The sequence below is a fragment of the Gobius niger genome (assembly GCF_951799975.1).
Source record: "Gobius niger genome assembly, chromosome: 12".
NCBI classification, from domain to species: domain Eukaryota; kingdom Metazoa; phylum Chordata; class Actinopteri; order Gobiiformes; family Gobiidae; genus Gobius; species Gobius niger.
The window spans coordinates 5174997-5194517 of record NC_136863.1 but is presented as its reverse complement, the minus strand read 5'-3'; the positions used below and the strand labels follow the sequence as shown (position 1 = coordinate 5194517).

General features: G+C 40.6%; 1 protein-coding gene across 2 annotated transcripts; it reads right to left on the bottom strand.

The window, feature by feature from the left end:
* Nucleotides 1-773: 773 nt before the first annotated feature.
* Nucleotides 774-17808, bottom strand: fam98a (family with sequence similarity 98 member A). Of its 2 annotated transcripts, none has more exons than XM_079568571.1 (9): nucleotides 17676-17808; nucleotides 17062-17210; nucleotides 14799-14933; nucleotides 12206-12405; nucleotides 10096-10176; nucleotides 9904-10020; nucleotides 9654-9821; nucleotides 5109-5408; nucleotides 774-1374 (listed from the first exon to the last, which is right to left on the bottom strand). In XM_079568571.1, exons 1-9 carry the CDS (start codon nucleotides 17711-17713, stop codon nucleotides 979-981), a joined length of 1584 nt encoding a protein of 527 aa, XP_079424697.1. In that variant the 5' UTR covers nucleotides 17714-17808; the 3' UTR covers nucleotides 774-978. The 2 variants fall into 2 exon arrangements, with proteins under 2 accessions (XP_079424697.1, XP_079424698.1); XM_079568572.1 differs by having other exon boundaries at nucleotides 774-1371.
* Between the last annotated feature and the right edge of the window lie 1713 nt (nucleotides 17809-19521).

Below are 19521 nucleotides of genomic sequence, written 5' to 3'. Positions count from 1 at the left end.
ATTTTGTCTTTTGAATCAAGAGGTTAAGTTTGGACTATGACTAAACCACACAAGGAAAATATCAGGTGCAGGGCCGTTAATCGCACAGAATTAACTTTTCTTTTTAAAGGCAGCGCTTATTTTGGATTTTGGGAGGAATAAATGTTGAACTTTTCGGTGTTAAAATGATCCATTCATTTCCCCCAGAGATATACACATCTCTGCACAAGCACAATATGCATGAGTTCCTTTATGGGGCCGGGTATCAATTAATAAAAAATAAAAATAATGATGAATGAATCGCAAATATGGCTAAAATTAACCGCAGTTCATCACATCATTCACAAAATTACAAATTGTATAGCCTATAATAAAGACATGTTTTGCATATTTATTTATTTTTAATCAATAAATATTTATTTATTATCGCCAATGACAGACCTACTTTATGAATTGTGAAATGTGAGGTCATCTGAATTAGGGCTGAAAGACATATCGTATTGATATTGAGATATGAACATTCAAACTATTGAAATAAAAATAAAACTGCACTCTTTTGTATTATTATAAAATAATAATTATAAAAATGCTTTGTTTTCCCCTGACCCCTAGTTATATCGTATCAATATCAGGATCTGGCATGAATATCGAGATATCCATATCGTTCAGCCCTAATGTTGGACAAATAAATGTTCCTAATCTCTATAAGAGGCACGAGCAGAATGCTGCGGTCTAATGTTATTCATTACAATACCAATATATATATTATTGTTATTATAATAGAGATGGATTAGATTTCCATAATTCTTAATTTTTTTTTTTAATCTATGGGGAAAATGAATGGGAGTTTTAATTCCAGAACAAAAATCCCTGGCCACAGTTGAGATCCATTGACAAACTGCAAAGCGTTCAACGGTTGATTGACAGAGACGCCAGCCAATCAGTGACGTGATCCGCTCTGGCGTCTTCCCTTTAACAGAGCCGGCGTTGAACCGTTTCTCAGCTCGTGTAGTGGCGTCCCTGGTTGAAGCCCGCCTGGTTGTACTGCTGCCCTCCGTGTTGGAAGAACTGCTCGAACTGTCCGCCCGCTCCTCCCTGCTGCCCGCCTCTGCCTCCCCATCCTCCTCCGCCGCCTCCTCCTCCTCCTCCTCCTCCTCCTGCGCCTCCGCCGCCGCCTCCTCTGGACCCTCGGCCTCTGCCTCCTCTGCCCCTGCCGCCGCCGCCGCCGCCGCCTCCTCGCTCGCCCTGGTACCCTCCGCCTCCTCCGCCTCCACTAGATCTGTCGGGCTGGAATCCGCCGTTGTTGAAGCCCTGGTCGTGGTACTGCGGCGGGGCAGCGTTGTAGCCTCCCCTGCCCCCCCCGTCCTGGGAGTGGGGTTGGCTGTACTGCTGCTGCTGTCGGCGAATAAATAAAGTAAAGTTACTATAGTTTGTACCAAAAACAGTACTTTTCCAAACACGTCTATAAACAACATTTAACCTCTTACCACTAGGGCAGGGCGATATGGCCAAAAATGTAGATCACGGTATGAAAAAAGAAATATCATGATCACGGTATATTTGCCGATATAATTTACACCTGGCAAAATACATACACATCAAAGCCTTTCTCCGATGGGGAAATTTCATCTAAATTCACCTAAATCTCTAAAAAAACACAGAAGATAAGATCAAACAATATTGCTACAGTACAATTATTTGCACCGTCATCTCCATAACAGTAAAAGGCTCCTGTAAGTTCACCTCCTCTGTGCAGTTTACTTGTGTTTTTATTGTCAGGCAATAACATGTTCAGGACATGTGTTTTCCAGAAACATGAGTTAAATTAATTGCAACTTTTAAAGGATTCACTTCACTGCTCGATTATTGAAAAAATAATAATCACGATTATTTTTGTCATAATTGAAATCACGATTATTCAAACGATTATTTGTTGCCTTTAAAAAAAAAAGTCTATCTTTATTTTATTTATTAATCCAAAAAAACACTATGATGATATTTTATGTTTTTTGGACAGTCATAAAAGTACAAATGATTTCAAGTACGCCTTGATTAAAGAGAGGTCCCTGTTTCACACCTGCCCCCTGCTGGCCAGCCCTCACACCTGCGCAAGCAAACGAAGCAGCGTGGCCTGATGACATCATCACACATCGCCGTTTGTTTTTATGTTTTTATGTCAAATAATGCAAGTCTGCTTTGCAAAAAAAAAAAAAAAAAACTTTGAAAAAATGAAAAAAATAATAAAAATAAATAAATAAAAATTGAAAAAAATATATATTAAAAAAATATATATATTGAAAAAAAAAAATTGAAAAAAAAACAATTGCGATTTTTTGCGATTATGCTGATTTTGTAATCGTTGACTGTTGTAATCGAAATCGTAATCGAATTTCGATTAATTGCACAGTCCTAGATTCACTGCATCTCCTGTATCCTGTGCGCACAAACACACAGACGCAGGAGGGAAAGAAAGAGCGAGGGGGAGAAGTGCGTATATGAGCTTGTCCTGAGACTTACGTGAGCGCTTGTGATGAGAAGGATATTATTAGCCTTTAACCGCGTTTGCAACGTGGTTGTCTCTGTTGTTGTTAGCGCGAGAAAGTTAGCTAGCGAGCTCGGTGATGCTACAACGCTCCGGAGTTCATCCAAGACGCAAATCCTGAGGCCTTTCCTTGTAATATTTTTTTTTTACAGTTACAAAAAAATATATATCATTATTATCTTTTCCCCTCCTTTCCTTCCCTTCTTCACGGTATGTATGTGTTGTTTTTAACTCTTCTATATCTTTTTTTTGCTCATTCCTTTATTTTACTCCTTTACTCTTTTCTCTTCTATTGTCCTTTTCTTTTCTTTTTTTTCGTTTACATCCTTGTTTTCTTCTCATTTTTTGTTGCTGTTTTGGTGCTTTTTTCCCCAAGAAGCTTTTTGATTAGGGTAAAGCCAAACTGGAGAAAATGGGATCTATTCAGGTGGGAGTTAAGAGGTTAAAAGGCCCTTTATAGGATTCAAGATTCATTCATATAGGATTCATTATTATCTTTTCCCCTCCTTTCCTTCCCTTCTTCACGGTATGTATGTGTGAGTGCATTTCTGTTGTTTTTAACTCCACTATATCTTTTTTTGCTCATTCCTTTATTTTACTCCTTTACTCTTTTCTCTTCTATTGTCCTTTTCTTTTTTCTTCCAATCTTTTTCTTTCTAAACTTATTTTCTACTGCTTCTTCTCTTTCTTCCTTTTCTCTTGACTCTTTCCTTTCTTTTAGGCTCCTAGCAGATGGGGGGGGGATCATGGGTGGGAAGGGAGGAGGGAGGGGGGAAAGGGTTTAGAGAATGGGTTAGAGACAGACCTGAGTGGTGGGGACATTTTTTATTATAATTTTTTTTATTATTTCTTATTTTTTTCAGACCAATATATTGTCCTGCCTGTGTGAAAGGCCTGTCCCTGAAGCCAGTTTACACCGGTGTCCAAAATCTATACCGGTATGATATGGACCAACCCTACTTACCACCCGCCTAAACCAAATGCATTCTGTCCTCTTTGGCTATTATATAGGCCTGTGTAACGCCTCATTTGAAAGCTAAGACCCACAAAACTGATCTTTTTCCTTGCGTTGTTGCTGTGTTGCTGTGTGTGTTGGTTACTTTTGTTGAGCGTTGTTTTTGTAATTTTTATGTTGAGTTTTTGTCACATTTCTGTTGAATTTTTGTCACTTTTTGGTTGAGTTTTTGTCATTTTATTGTCACATTTTTGTTGAATTTTTTGTCACATTTTTGTCACATTTTTGTTGAATTTTTGTCACATTTTTGTTGAATTTTCGTCACATTTTTGTCACATCTTTGTTGAATTTTTGTCACTTTTTGGTTGAGTTTTTGTCATTTTATTGTCACATTTTTGTTGAATTTTTGTCACATTTTTGTTGAATTTTTGTCACATTTTTGTTGAATTTTTGTCACATTTTTGTTGAATTTTTGTCACATTTTGGTTGAATTTTTGTCACATTTTTGTTGAATTTGTCACATTTTTGTTGAATTTTTGTCACATTTTTGTTGAATTTTTGTCACATTTTTGTCACATTTTTGTTGAATTTTTGTTACATTTTTGTCACATTTTTGTTGAATTTTTGTCACATTTTTGTTGAATTTTTGTCACATTTTGGTTGAATTTTTGTCACATTTTTGTTGAATTTTTGTCTCTTTTTTGTTGCGTTTACATCCTTGTTTTCTTCTCATTTTTTTGTGGCTGTTTTGGTGCTTTTTTCCCCAAGAAGCTTTTTGAAACTGGAGAAAATGGGATCTGTTCAGGTTGGAGTCAAGAGGTTAAAAGGCCCTTTTTTAGGATTTTTTGCGTGTGATTCAAACCCATTCCCAACTTTCTTAAAAGGAACTTTTCACGTTCACGTCACAGAAATGCCAGAAAAGTCACCTGCAAGTTCATGAAGCTGATTCAAATACTTAGCAGTTATATATAGTAGTTATATGCAAAGCAAATTTCCAAAATCATCCTGTGTTTTTAAAAAATCAGGTATAGTGCTTTCAAAGTTAGTTGGTCCACAATAATATCGTTTATCACAAAGGTTTCCGGCCACATTTTATACTGAACTTAAAGTTTTGTTGTCGTGACCGGCCTGTAGATATTACTGCATGGAGTTGCATCAAAATAGTAAGAATGAACAGGAGGCACTTAAAAGTTCAAGTTCATAACCGTTTACGTTTATAGAAGAAAATATTATTAATAATAATAATTGGAAAAAAGGTCAATGGGCACCTGGATTTAGTAGTTATTTCTTCAGGGCTTCAACAGGTGGCAGCAAGTCACATTTAATGCCTTTTAATGCTATTTTAATACCTAAAACTATATTTTTAATGCCATATACATGTATATATTGCATGATTTGTAAACATTCAGAGGAATGAGGGGCAATGATGACATTCAAACTGCAGCTGAGTTTTGTTGGAGTCCATAGTTTTTGTATTTTTGAATGTATGCAGTAAAAATAGTTAAGCAAAGTCACGGAGAAAAATTTCCAACAAATTTAGGTTTGAATCCAAACCATAAACTTGAAAGAGTTCATGTAGCAACGTCCAACAGTTTGAATTCCCTGTTAAAGAGAGAAAGAGTCGGTTCTCACCTGGTTGTATCCCCCTCGGCCTCGACCTCCTCTCCCGCCTCGGTCTCCTCCTCTTCCGCCGTGGTGCTCGCCCCGGCTGCCTCTGTCGCCCCCGTAATGCCCTCCCCCCTGGTACCCGCCCCCCTGCCCTCCCCCTTGGTACCCGCCCCCCTGCCCGCCCTGATAACCTCCTCTGCCCCCTCCGTAGTGCCCTCCTCCCTGGGGCGCGTCCTTTCTTTGCTGCCAGGAGGGCATTTCTGGAGGCGGGGGTTCGATTTCACAGGGACGGCCTCCTCGATCCGGGACTCTGCCCATGAGAACCTGGAGAGGACAAACTGGGTTAAAATATGACCACATTATAATAACACTGAGGAATGGGTTTATCGATACTACTCCTTATCCATCCGGCACTTTAACCTCTTAACTCCCACCTGAACCGAGCACGGTCTCTCCAGTTTAGCATTACCCAAATCGAAAAGCTTCTTAAAAAAAATATTTAAAAAAAAAGGTTAAAAAAGGAGATGAAAACACACCAGGACAGTAACAATAATACAATAATCCATCCATCCATTTTCTTCCGCTTTATCCGGGGCCGGGTCTCTACTCCGAGCTCCTCCCGGGTAACTGAGCTCCTCACCCAATCTCGGAGGGTGAGCCCAGCCACCCTGCGAAGGAAACTCATTTCGGACGCCTGTATTCGCGATCTTGTCCTTTCGGTCATGACCCAAATCTCATGACCATAGGTGAGGGCGGGAACGTAGATCGATCGGTAAATCGAGAGCTTTGCCCCCGACTCAGCTCCCTCTTCACCACGGTGAAGAACCGGTGACAAAGGGCAGCCCTGGCGGAGACCAACACGCACCGGGAACAGGTCTGACTTACTGCCGGCAATGCCAACCAAGCTCCTGCTGCGTCATACAGGGACCAGACAGCCCTTAGCAGAGGGCCCCGGACCCCATACTCCCGGAGAACCCCCCACAGGACGAGCCCACCTCCGAGTCCCCCGCCTCTGCTTCCTCATTGGAAGACGTGACGACGGGATTGAGGAGATCCTCGAAGCACTCCTTCCATAATACAATAAAAAAGCGACAAATACAAAAGTGACGAGAAAAAAAAATCACTGTTGGTTACTTTGTGTTGTTGGTTTGTTTAATTGTAAAATGGCTTGTGGCACAAATGACTGCCTGGTCCTGTTTTTAGTCAGGGCGGGGCTCCTGTACCTTCGACCTGAGGGGAGCAGCTCAAACTCTCTAAACAGAGGATGTTTTGAGTCCAATAATATTATGTCTGCTTTATTCCGAGCTCGAGCAAAATAAATGTCCTGCAGACCCTTCATAGGAACACCTAGGATTTTGTTTGCGACTGTACATATTTTCCTGAGGGAGTTCTTTTGTGCCTCAGTCATGGCCCCGTACCAGCAGATAATACAGAAAAGTCAGAACACTCTCCACAAAAGCACTATAAAACATTTTCAACATGTTTCTATCCACCTGAAAGGACACCAATTTCTAAAATAAAATATAGTCTCTGTTGACCCTTTTTTGTGATGTGATCTGTATTTTTATCCCACTTTAATTTGTCATCTAAGATCACACCCAGATACTTGTGCTCAGAGACAGAATCAATGACTTCTCCTTTAATGATGGTCGGTAAATCGAGAGCTTTGCCAAATAAGCAAAGGAAAACGTCAAAACATGACAAAAACAAGAGAAAAGAGGCAAAGACGCGACAAAAATGCTTTGCAAAAAGTGTCAAAAAAGCTCTAAAATAAGTGACACGGAAAAAGCGCTGATAAGCAAAAAAAACGTTCAAAATACGACCCCACAGAACGACGCGACAAAAAGTTTCAATCAGTTTTGTTTTTTGGTCTTAGCTTTCAAATGAGGCGTTACTCTGGCCTATAGTCCGTATAGTCTGTGTGTGTTCTGGGGCTGCAGCTAACGATTATTTTGTACTCGATTAATCTATCGAATATGTTTACGATTAATCGATTAATTGCTTGGCTATGAATTGTGTAGGAAATTTGCTAACATGCTAAAGTGGCGCTGCTGGAGGACGTGTTGATGGAGGAAACTTAAACGTTTGTTGGAGGCTCTTGGCGCTAATTCTGCCACAGACAGATATTTATGAAACTTTCAATGTACAAAACACTACACACACTAACTATAAAACCAAAGTAGCTTTTCATTAAAAAAAAATACTACATTTCATGTCTATTTTACCCTATTTGAGTCTGTGTGAACCAGAAAACGATTACTCGACAACTAATCGATTACAAAAAAGTTGTCGACTGTTTTAGTAATTGATTAGTTGTCGATTAACCTCTTAACTCCCACCTGAACGGATCCCATTTTCTCCAGTTTGGCTTTACCCTAATCAAAAAGCTTCTTGGGGAAAGAAGCACCAAAACAGCCAAAAAAAGAGAAAAGAAAACAAGGATGTAAACGCAACAAAAAAGGGACAAAAATTCAACAAAAATGTGATAAAAACAACAAAAAAATGTGACAAAAACTCAGCAAAAATGTGACAAAAAAAAAACATAAAAAAGGTGACACAACACAGTAACAACGCGAGGAAAAAAGATCAGTTTTGTGGGTCTTAGCAAATGAGGTGTTATACATTCGGTTTAGGCGGGTGGTAAGAGGTTAATCGAGTTGTTTCGGCACTAGTACTCTCCAGTCAAGAAGCTTTTAGATTTGGGTAAAACCGAACGGGTCTCTTATTTGTACCATATTTTCCAAACTATAAGTCGCACCAGCCTTGGCGACTACCTGGGCATGGAGGAGTAACTGTACTGTTGACGAGCCTCTCCTGGCAGCTTTCTCTTTCTTCTCGCTGTGGCCATCCAGCTTTCAGCCCGCAATTAGCTTTTTTTGTTTTCTTCATTGCGGTAAAGCGTAACCTCCGCTTCTCCCCAGTCCCTCACAAGCTTTTCGCTCACTTCTTACCGTTTTTTTTTTAATTTTCAGAGGTAGTCAGTGCTTTATTTGTCATCGTACAACCATATAGGAGTAGCAGATACTGGTGCACAAGCCGTGAGCGCCCTCTAGTGGCTGCCAGTGTGAGAAAAACAAAAGTGAAATGATATACTTTGATAACTGTGGAAAAAAGTGCGACTTAAAGGCCTATTCATACTCCACAAGACGCGAGAACAAAATGACGTCATTTTGTTCTCGCAGCTCCTGTTCGGCAGGTCTGGCTGACGCATCAGCTCAGCGGAACTATTTCGGCAAGGCTGCGAGAACTCTGGCTGTGATTGGCTGGATTTTTAGTGGGTGGGGTTATTTTAGCGGAAGCGGGAAGCGAGAATCCAATGTTTACGTCCTAACACCGGTGCGGAAAACGGAGACAACATGGATAGTTTTGAGGCACCGCTCGCGGCAGTAAAATACTTCGTTGAAGGGTTACAAGGACACGCAAATGACAACAAAGTCCTGGGGAGAAACACGCGGACGTTTTGGGCGAGGACGAAGAGGAAACAGAAGAGCCTGGCGCTGCCTGCGTGAAAGAGGCGAGTGATAAAGAAAAGAAAAAGTGGTTCAGGCTTGTGGACGGAGGAATACCAGGCTTGTACATCTTAGACCCTTTCATCAAACACCGGGAAACATCACCAACATGTTCAGTGAAGGTTCTTGGATGGACAAAACCTGTACTGAGGCTACACAGACGTGAAACTATTAGATATTATAAGACTTGTTCTTCTCCTCTGCTCCGTTTCATTCAGACCGTGTTGGCTTGGCGGTTTTATTGTGATTGCACAACATCACTTTTGAATGAAATAAATAAATAAAATGAAATGAAAGGAAACAACATGGTTTTACCGAGTGACACGGAGGTAAACTTTTAACGTTAACGTTTTCTAACATAATAAACCAGCGCGAGATGTGGCTAAACATCAAGTCAATCTTCAAAATGTTTTTAATATCGTGACTGATACATTTTATAATAGTTTGAAGTCAAATAGCTCGTTTTATTTCGGTCATTCCTTGTTTGTTTTGGCTGCGGAAAAAGGGGGCGTGTCAGTTCGGCAGCAACACGTCTTGTGGAGTATGAAATGTCAGAGCCAGACGAACTTTGTTCTCGTTCTTTTTGCCTCAAGAACAAGAACAAAGTTCTCGCGTCTTGTGGAGTATGAATAGGCCTTAAGAGTCCGGGAATATGCGTTAAAAGCAAAAATGAACATTTTATTGCTACATTGGATCTGATTTTTTTCCAAATTAAGTGTGTTGAATGTGCAGTAAACATTCAAATTAACAGTTAGTGAGTTAAGGATTATGTTTCACGTGTGTTACGTTATTCACAGGTTTTGGTTTTGGTTTGGGGACCGAGCTTAAATAAAAGCTTAGTGCTGTAAAATGATGAACTAGATCCACGGTCCGTTTTCTCTCCGTTTTTCGACGCAGCTTGGGTTCAGAGGGTCAGGCCGTGACCGAAGCACGAGCCTTCATTTTGGGGACACACAATGTTGAAAAGTCCCCCCAAAGGCAGAGTGTGAGGAGTCAAAAAATAATGCAATGTAAGGCAACACAAACGCGCTGCAAAAGAGTAACGTAGTGATCGTTGTACCTTATTAATCGCACACGCCGTCTTCTCCCTCGTTCTGCCGCTGCTGGTTCGGAGGATCTTGGAGAAGTCTTGTCTCGCGGCCAAAAGGTGAGCCACAGAAATCTTGCTTTTAGCCACGAGAGCTGAGCGCAGCGGCTGATAGACCTTGGCCAGTTTCTCAGAGCGCGTCTACGGGGAAACAAATTCAAAACAAATCAGGAATATAGTACACAGATAGATTATACAAATAGAAAGTTGCATCTCTGTGTACCTTGGCTTTGTCTGACCATCCGAACGACTGCACCGTGACGTCCAGCCTCTTCAGCAACATCTTCCTCCGCACCTCGTACTCGTTCACCAAAGCCTGGTTTAGGGCCTCGATCTTCTCCTGATTCAAAGACAGTTCCTGTGGTCAGCGATGACGCCGTTAATAAACAGGTTGTAGTCTTATAGTCGCACTCACTAGATGCACTGGGCCCAGAGGTTTCTTCAGGAGAGGTTCGCCCACGTGGCTCGGAGGGACTCGAGCCAACGCCTCCTTCAGCTGGACACACAGGAAACAAGATCAGTGTTAATGTTATATAAGTCAACAGACACAATACTCCAAATCGCATCAGCAAGTAAACAATTTCACGGTTTTGTAGTGAAGCAGGATCTTTTGTTTCGTAAATTCCTGACTGTTGAGCGCACCTGAACTGAAGCCTCACCGACTAAATTCAGAAAAAGAAAGTACACATATCGGCCGAACTTGTCTGGAAGCCGCAGGTTTCTGTCCATGTTGTGACATGAGAGCAAACACACTCTGCACCAGGGCCGAGAGATGAGTGCGGGACACGAGCAGCAGCACCATAGACTGTCTATATAATGGACAGCTTCTGCTCACTCCTCCCCGTTTACCATAATGACCACGGTCGTGGGGGAAATCATGGCGGATTTACAGACTCCCCCTCTCCAGCTCTGACGAAGCCTGTTCCTAAAAAGGGCATAAGGGCGGGATCTTCACCGTAGACTCGGCCCTTGCGTGACGTGTAGCTCGCGCTGCTCCAACGCTAACAGTCCGGCCCTCATTAAGTACGAGATTTCTAAAATTCTTCTTACGAAAACCAGCCTGGTTTCTCTCTTACCACCCGCCTAAACCAAATGCATTCTGTCCTCTTTGGCTGTCATATAGGTCTGTGCAACACCTCATTTGAAAGACCCACAAAACTGATCTTTTTCTTCGCATTGTTGCCGTGTTGTCACCTTTTGTATGTTTTTCTTTTTTTTTTTCATTTTTGTCACTCTTTTGTTGAGTTTTTGTCACTCTTTTGTTGAATTTTTGTCACTCTTTTGTTGAATTTTTGTCACTCTTTTGTTGAGTTTTTATCACACTTTTGTTGAGTTTTTGTCACTCTTTGGTAGAATTTTTGTTACACTTTTATTGAATTTTTGTCACTCTTTTGTCACACTTTTGTCGAATTTTTGTCACTCTTTTGTTACACTTTTGTTGAATTTTTGTCACTCTTTTGTTGAGTTTTTGTCACTCTTTTGTTGAGTTTTTATCACACTTTTGTTGAGTTTTTGTCACTCTTTGGTAGAATTTTTGTTACACTTTTATTGAATTTTTGTCACTCTTTTGTCACACTTTTGTCGAATTTTTGTCACTCTTTTGTTACACTTTTGTTGAATTTTTGTCACTCTTTTGTTGAGTTTTTGTCACTCTTTTGTTGAGTTTTTATCACACTTTTGTTGAGTTTTTGTCACTCTTTGGTAGAATTTTTGTTACACTTTTATTGAATTTTTGTCACTCTTTTGTCACACTTTTGTCGAATTTTTGTCACTCTTTTGTTACACTTTTGTTGAATTTTTGTCACTCTTTTGTCACACTTTTGTCGAATTTTTGTCACTCTTTTGTTACACTTTTGTTGAATTTTTGTCACTCTTTTGTTACACTTTTGTTGAATTTTTGTCACTCTTTTGTCACACTTTTGTTGAGTTTTTGTCACTCTTTTGTCGAATTTTTGTCACTCTTTTGTCACACTTGTCACTCTTTGGTTGAATTTTTGTCACACTTTTGTCGAATTTTTGTTACACTTTTGTTGAATTTTTGTCACATTTTTGTTGAAATTTTGTCACATTTTTGTTGAAATTTTGTCACATTTTTGTTGAATTTTTGTCACTCTTTGGCTGAGTTTTTGTCACATTTTTGTTGCGTTTACATCCTTGTTTGAGCATTGAGCAGCACAAGGAAGTGTCTCCCTTTTTGCTGTTTCATTCTCATCTCACTGCAGGCGGCCCAGAAGTGGCCCACGGGCCGTGTGTTGGAGACAGGAGATGATTCAATCCGGCATTCCTGGCCACTAGGGGGCAGCTAAATTAAAGAAAGGAAAGAATTCCACACGTGTCCAGCAGAGGGCACTGATATAATAAGAGATCAGGATATAAGCAACACATTATAGCCATAGAGTTCGAAAATTATGTACTTATTAAGTACATTTTGATGATCTGTTTTTTTGGTTAAATATAGTTTAAGATTTGTTTCACTGGGGACTTAAGATGAGAGACCCCCTGAGCTGCTCTCACACGTTTTGTACCTTCTTCTCGATGCCGGAGAAGAACTGGAACATGGTGATATTGGCAGGAGGTTTGGACATGCCCAGAGCCAAGCAGATCCCCTTCAGCTCCTTGAACACGGGGCTGCCCTCGTCCTGAGCTTTGCCCCCGTCCTGGGCGCTGCCCTGGGGACAGTTCACCAGAGCCATTCGAGACGCCTCCAGCTCAGAGATCAGGAACGCTGGAGACAAGAGCGGCAGGATACTGGTTAGAAATGAGAGCGATTCATGAGATCAGCAAGACTACAGTGCGTCGTCTGCAACCATCTATGCAGCTTCTTTTTTTTAACCGAGCACATTTTCCCCAGTTTGGCTTTACCCAAATCTAAAAGCGTCAACATAGCAAAGGAAGCGAGGATGAAAACACAACAAAAATGTGACAAAAGTGACAAATATTAGACAAAAATGAGGCGAATACACGACAAAAAGGTTAGGATCAGTTTTGTGGGCCTTAGCTTTCAAATGAGCCAACTGTTTCTAAAGAGGGGGGTGAGAGGTAGGGTTCATACAGATTTTCTCTGGAGGTTTTCCATGACAATTAACCACATTTCCAGGACCCCAATGCCATCATTTTCATTTTCATTCATCAGCACTACATTTTCAGTTTGGGATTTTTGAGATTAGGCCAACTGTAGTCAAGACCAGAAAACTAGAGAAAGATCAATGATACTGAGACCAGGGCGCCTCCTGACTGGGCGGCAAACTCGGACATTTTGAAAAAGGTGACAGTTTACCGGCAAGAGGCCCGCAGGCGTGCGCACGCTCCTGTGCACGTGCCATAGAGGATCACTGAGCAAAAACAACTGGTGATCACTGGGAATTGATAACAGTGTCACACACATTGCAGCCTGATATATTTTTATGAATCAGTTTCTATAATGTGCTTCTCTAGAATTGTATGTCTGGCAGATACATTAAAGTGGGGGTTGGTATAAGGTTTGGGGTCCCCCCAACACATTTATAGCTTATCATCCTTATTTTCCTGCATTCTAGTGCAATTCAAAGGGTGAAAATGGTCCCAAGATTTAACCACTTTAAAAGGAACATTTTTTAGTTTTACCTTTGAAACAAGTTTAGCTCACACAATGTAACTCACGAACAAGCTCACTCTTTAAGCTCTAATGATGTTTCTGAGCATCACAGGCTCCATCAGCTGGAGCAGAGGTGGGGCAATAGCAACATTTAGGCTCAGTCATTGAACTTTTGGATAAACTGTACAATAAATGGTACTTCTCTGAGCTGTTTTTATAATACTGCTGTGAAGGTGATCCTCCCGAGATGCGCCTTTAACCTACTCTGACCACGGAGACGAAAGAACTGCATGTTTTATTTTACTAACGTGACGTTGTTCAACACACAACGCGATCGTGATTTTTTGTTTGTGTTTTGTTCGCTGTGAGTTTTCTCGTCTAATCCGTGTGTAATCTGGAGTGGCCTGAAGCGTACACTGCGCGGGTTGTTGGAAACAAACACGCGCGGGGAGCGGCTCGGACACACAGGTAGAAGTTTATGTTTCAAATCAGGCTCATGGTCGGATGCTCTGAGAGCGTCCGTACACAAAACACTGCGTAGCGCGTGGTAGCGGTAGTAGTTAGACTTTCGCTACTCCGCTTTGCATCCTCTGGTCTTGTGATCGTGTTATTATTATGAAGCCAGCTCCAATAATTTCCTCCATAAGCGCATTATTGTCATTTTAGCTCGCATTAGCTGTTCAGGGAGCCCAGCTCCTTCAGAGCTCATAGGCGGGACCTGTCGCTACAGGTCTAACCACTGCCTGTGCACCGTGATTCCTGATTTACTTTTCATTTACCCATTATTTTTTCTACTATATTTTAGGATTCTGAAATAAGTTTCTCAAAATTCCAAAACTTTTCCAGGATTTCCAGGACTGTACGAACCCTGGAGAGGTTAACCTCTTAACTCCCGCCTGAACCGAGAGGATGTTTTTCCTCACGTCATCAGATTTTTTTCCCATCATTTTTTGTTGAGTATTCAACTCATTTTTTATCACATTTTAGTCTTTTTTTTTTGTCACATTTTTGTAATTTTTTCGTCAATTTTTTGTCACTTTTTTGTCAATGTTTTCTCACTTGTTGTTGTCACATTTCCATCATTGTTTTCATCTCAGTTTTGTTGCTATTTTCACAGCTTTTTTCCAGAAGCTTTTGGACTGGGGTAAAGCCAAACTGGAGAAAATGTGCTCGGTGGGAGTTAAGGGATTAAACAAAGTATTGCTTATTGTTTAATTATATGGATCCCATAAGCTGAGAGCAATAAGCAGTCAGCTAGTAATATAAAGTATAATTTATTATTATTATTGTATTATTGCAGTGAGCAAACAAAATGAGGTGGAAGCTTTGCTGTGCAGCTCCATTGGATCTAAATACACCGATGAGTCAGCAGTTTCTGAGAAAAGGAAACTCCTTGAAGAAACACGAGTGGATTTGATCAAAACAAGCTCATGACACTGACAATTGGGCGCGGTCTGATATGAATAAATCACTCTGCTCTAGTCCATACAGTCTCCAGTTAAGTTCTGGTCCAGTCCCTGGTTTAGTCTCCAGTTCAGACTCACAGAGCAGCAGCAGACAGTGGTTCTTGAGGAGGAATCTCTGGGGGAGGTTTCCCGTTGTGAGGGCTGGGTACGGACAGTTCAGTTCAGACAGAAGTCCGCTCATCTCCAACTGGAAACTCTCCGCTTCACTGGGACCTGGACGACAAAGAACTCTGATTAAACTGAACATAAATGTAATAACCACCTATTATAAACAAGAGCTGCATGAAAAGAGTGAAATCACATCGAGTACGTTCTGTGGTGCAGGGGATGATGATTTAACAGCTGCAACTCAAGGCTAGTTTTTCCACATCATTATTTATGTAATTGTTAATAAATGACTCATAATTAACTTTAAAGCCCCTGGTTAAACTTGTTTTATAAATGAAAGAGCACTTAGAACCAGTCTACCAGGTCAGGCGTTCCCTCTCCTGCCGTTTGTCTGCACAACTCGCTCTCAAAATACACATTCAAAACAACTATTTTACTCAAATTGTTTATACAGTCCCAATTCACATTTTGAATGGTTGGATCTTATCAAAGTTCCAAGTAGAACTTCAACATGTAACAAGAAGCAATGGGAGTAAGACAAAAAATAAATAAAAACGTTGTAACCCCTTACAATAAAAACAACTATTCGGCTGGAGACATTTTTTGGGGGTCTTCACTTGCCTTTTTTTTCTTCCATAACCCTCGGGATCTTTTAAGAAATTCCAAATGACTGTTACTGCGTCCCATCTCAGCAGAATGTCAGAACTTGGACTGCTTAATTTTAAATTAATCTGCTTAATGTTGTAATAAAGGATGAAGTTTGTGCTGTAAAGGCATGATATTTTGGATTATTGGGTGTTCTGGTTCTGGCACTAGATGTGGTTGTTCCTGATTGGATACTGCTTGTTGGGGGCAGTCCCTGGGCTGTTCAAGCCTGATGAAGGTCAGAGCGAGCGAAACGTTGCAGAAAAAAAAAAAAAAAAGAAAAAAAAAAGAGTGAAACAGTGTGCGGGAGATTTTTTTTAAAGTTAAATACTCTTCTCTCTTACGCACCAGTCGCCTTCTTAGGTGCGCAGAGCTCATACTTATCGAGCCTTTGCCATCAGGACGTCATGACAGTGCGAATACCTGACAGAAAATGACACAGAATCCACATTTTTTAAAAGGCATGCGTTCCTAAACTTTTGAACAGCTGCAAAAACTGTGTCTATTTGAATCTAACTTCCTCTGCCTGCCGTAATTGTTGTTTTCAATAAAAGGTTTACTCAACTTTTGTTTTGTCTCACTCCCATTTCTTCTTGTTCCACATTGAAAATTCTACTTGCAAACTTGCAAACTAGATCCAATTTTTCAACTGGACGGGTCGTTAAGTTATTATAATAATAGGCACGTCCAAGCGAGGTGGGCAGTGGTGACCTAACTTTTATGTCATTTAGCTCATCCTCACGGTCGGACATCCAAGAACTCTGAACAAAGGTGTCACTTCAATGTCATCCCGGCCATGAGGAGTCACTAGATAAGCCTCTCAGCAAAGAGGAGTTTAGACTTAAAGGAATAGGCCACCGTTTTTACATACTGAGATATGCTCTTACCTCACTTTAGCCGAGTTAATATATCCCCGTCTGGTCTTTGTCCGTGCGCTCTGTCAGGCAAACGGAGCACATACGCAGCCTCTCCCACATGTCACATAGCTCCAAAAAAGCTCACGATAGAAGCTACCAAGCTCTTCCACGTGTTCCCTATTTAAATAAAGTTACGTGAAGTGTTTTCATGCAAAGTATATTTACACAGAAATGTAACGTGTCGATTTTATAAGCAAATAAAAAGGGGGACAATATTGTGAGGCGTAATGATACGAGGAGTAAAACGTCCGCGCAGTAACTCCTAAAGGTTATTGACGGAAGTGAGCGGGGGAAGTCTTTAGGAGTTACTGCGCGGACGTTTTGCTCCTCGTATCATTACGCCTCACAATATAGTCCCCCTTTTTATTTGCTTATAAAATCGACATGCTACATTTCTGTGTAAATACACTTCGCATGAAAACACTTAACTTTATTTAAATAGGGAACACGTGGAAGAGCTTGGTAGCTTCTATCGTGAGCTTTTTTGGAGCTATGTGACATGTGGGAGAGGCTGCGTATGTGCTCCGTTTGCCTGGCAGAGCGCACGGACAAAGACCAGACGGGAATATATTAACTTGGCTAAGGTTAGGTAAAAACATATCTCAGTATGTAAAAACGGTGGCCTGGCCTATTCCTTTAAGATTTACAGTGTGTGCGGTTTGTTATCTTACAGTTGGTGGCGTGTACATTCTCCTCCAGCTTGCAGTAAAGTCTGAGCTCAGTGACGAGCCAAGCACAGAGTTTTGTGAATTCAGGAGAGGCCGCTCCAGCTGAAGAGGCCGAATCCAGGGAGCCATCGTCCAGGAGGGGCCCCTGGTACCTACAGATAAAGAATACAACACTATTTAGTCAGCAGTAACAACAATCCATATATCATGGCTCCTGTTTCAGCCTTCAATCAAAGTTAATCAAGAGGTGCACAGTGGGCAGAGTATTTGACACAAATCAGCCGTTGAGATCTACTAAAATAGTCACAGTATGAAAATGACAGTCTGTATATTACGCCTGTTCGCAGTTATGTGTGTAATTTACCGCATTGTCCATTGTTTGGCAAATTGATGATCTTGTATTATGCCATGAACACAGCGGTTAGGAAATCCACATTTAACGCACATCCCCCTAAAATAAATCCCTGATGAGGCATTTCCATAAAAAGCTGAGCAAACTATGGGACCCCGGTTGACGTAGCGCTTTAGCTCATTTAGCAGCCCCGGGTCGAGACTTTGGTCAGCATTTTTAACGCCATTTCAGAAGCAAGTCAACACTTCTAGTCTTTCAAACTCACCCCAGGTCTTCCAGCGCAACTATAATATCGTTCTCCATTGAAATATCCCGCTGTTATTCAGTAAAACGTCTGATTTTTCGAGACTTTGCATCGGCTTCGGCAGAAACAGCGGCTGCACACGTTAGGCTTGCTCCCGTTAATTTGGGCTCGTGCGGAAACAGCGACATCAAGCGAACGTTCCGCTTCTGTCACAAAATACGGATTATAGCTTTTTTTTTCTCCCCTCCGAAGTATTTCAATGTTTTTTAAGGTAAGCGCAATCAAATGTAAAATTTATTTCGAGTGTTATTGTGTAAATACAAGAAAAAAACAGTTGCTATCTTCTACTCGAAAGAATCTCTGGTTGTATTAACTGAAATCGTTAACTGCAGCCGAAACAAGGAAGCTAAACGTGTTAGCAAGTGAAAAATAAGCTCTAAAATATTATTTTATAATATTCTTAATTCAAGAAAGAAGTACACATTTAACCTCTTAACTCCCACCTGAACAGATCGCAAAGCTTCTTGGGAAAAAAGCACCAAAACAGCCACAAAAAAAATGAGAAAAAAACAAGGATGTAAACGCAACAAAAAAGTGACAAAAATTCAACAAAAATGTGACAAAAATTAAACAAAAATGTGACAAAAATACAACAAAAATGTGACAAAAATTCAACAAAAATGTGACAAAAATTCAACAAAAATGTGACAAAAATGCAACAAAAATGTGACAAAAATGCAACAAAAATGTGACAAAAATTCAACAAAAATGCAACAAAAATGCAACAAAAATTCAACAAAAATTCAACAAAAATGTGACAAAAATGCAACAACAATGTGACAAAAATTCTACAAAAATGTGACAAAAATGCAACAAAAATGTGACAAAAAGTCAACAAAAATGTGACAAAAATACAACAAAAATGTGACAAAAATTCAACAAAAATGTGACAAAAATTCAACAAAAATGTGACCAAAATTCAACAAAAATGTGACCAAAAAAAAAAAAAAAACAGATCAGTTTTGTGTGTCTTAGCTTTCAAATGAGGTGTTACACAGACCTATATAATGGCCAAAGGAGGACAGAATGCATTTGGTTTGGTGGGTGGTAAGAGGTTAATAGTACGGGGTTCCTAAAGTTTTAACCTCTTAACCCCCACCTGAACCGAGCACATTTCTAAAAGCTTCTCGGAAAAAACAACAACATTGAAATAGCGACGAAAACGAGGGATGAAAATGCAACAAAAAGTGATTAAAAAAAACGATGAAAAAGCCACAAAAATGTGATAGAAAAAAAGCGACGCGAAAGAGACGAAAACACAATGAAAATGCAGCCTCAATTTTACGGCTTTACGCAGTGAACGGGTAAACTAATGCGCGTGTACCGTAATGTTTTCTAAGGTGGAAACTGTCTGCAAAATGTGAATAAATCAGATTCCAGTTGCGCGTAAGGGCCGCTTTGTTCTTAAAGCCTTCTGCGGTGGAGGGACAGTGAGCTCCAGTGGCGCAATCGGTTAGCGCGCGGTACTTATATGTCAGTACGAAGCAGAGCAATGCCGAGGTTGTGAGTTCGAGCCTCACCTGGAGCAGTCTTTTGATGTTTGCCCGATTCGCGTTGTTTAGTGATATTTTCCACCCCCCCCAAAATTCAAACGAAATCGCTGTGATGAAACGCTTGCAATTGTTCCAACCTGAAGTTTTTCGAAGACGAGAAAAACAATATCCGAAACATATACCACGAGATTTGTTTTGGGGGGCCTATAATTAAACTGCTGACAAATTGGGTGTTGTTATTATAAGTCAAACTAGTGGAAGAATGCAAGAAGGATCGGGATAATATTGCATTGTGTTTATTCAGTAGATTTGTT

Excerpts from the sequence above, each read along its gene's own strand:
- fam98a (XM_079568571.1), bottom strand. The coding sequence starts at position 17,713 with ATGGAGAACGATATTATAGTTGCGCTGGAAGACCTGGG. Across the intron at positions 10,021-10,095 it reads CTCTGGGCCCAGTGCATCTA|GAGAAGATCGAGGCCCTAAA; the intron begins GTGAGTGCGACT and ends TCTTTGAATCAG. Across the intron at positions 5,409-9,653 it reads CGGCGTGTGCGATTAATAAG|GTTCTCATGGGCAGAGTCCC; the intron begins GTACAACGATCA and ends TGTCCTCTCCAG.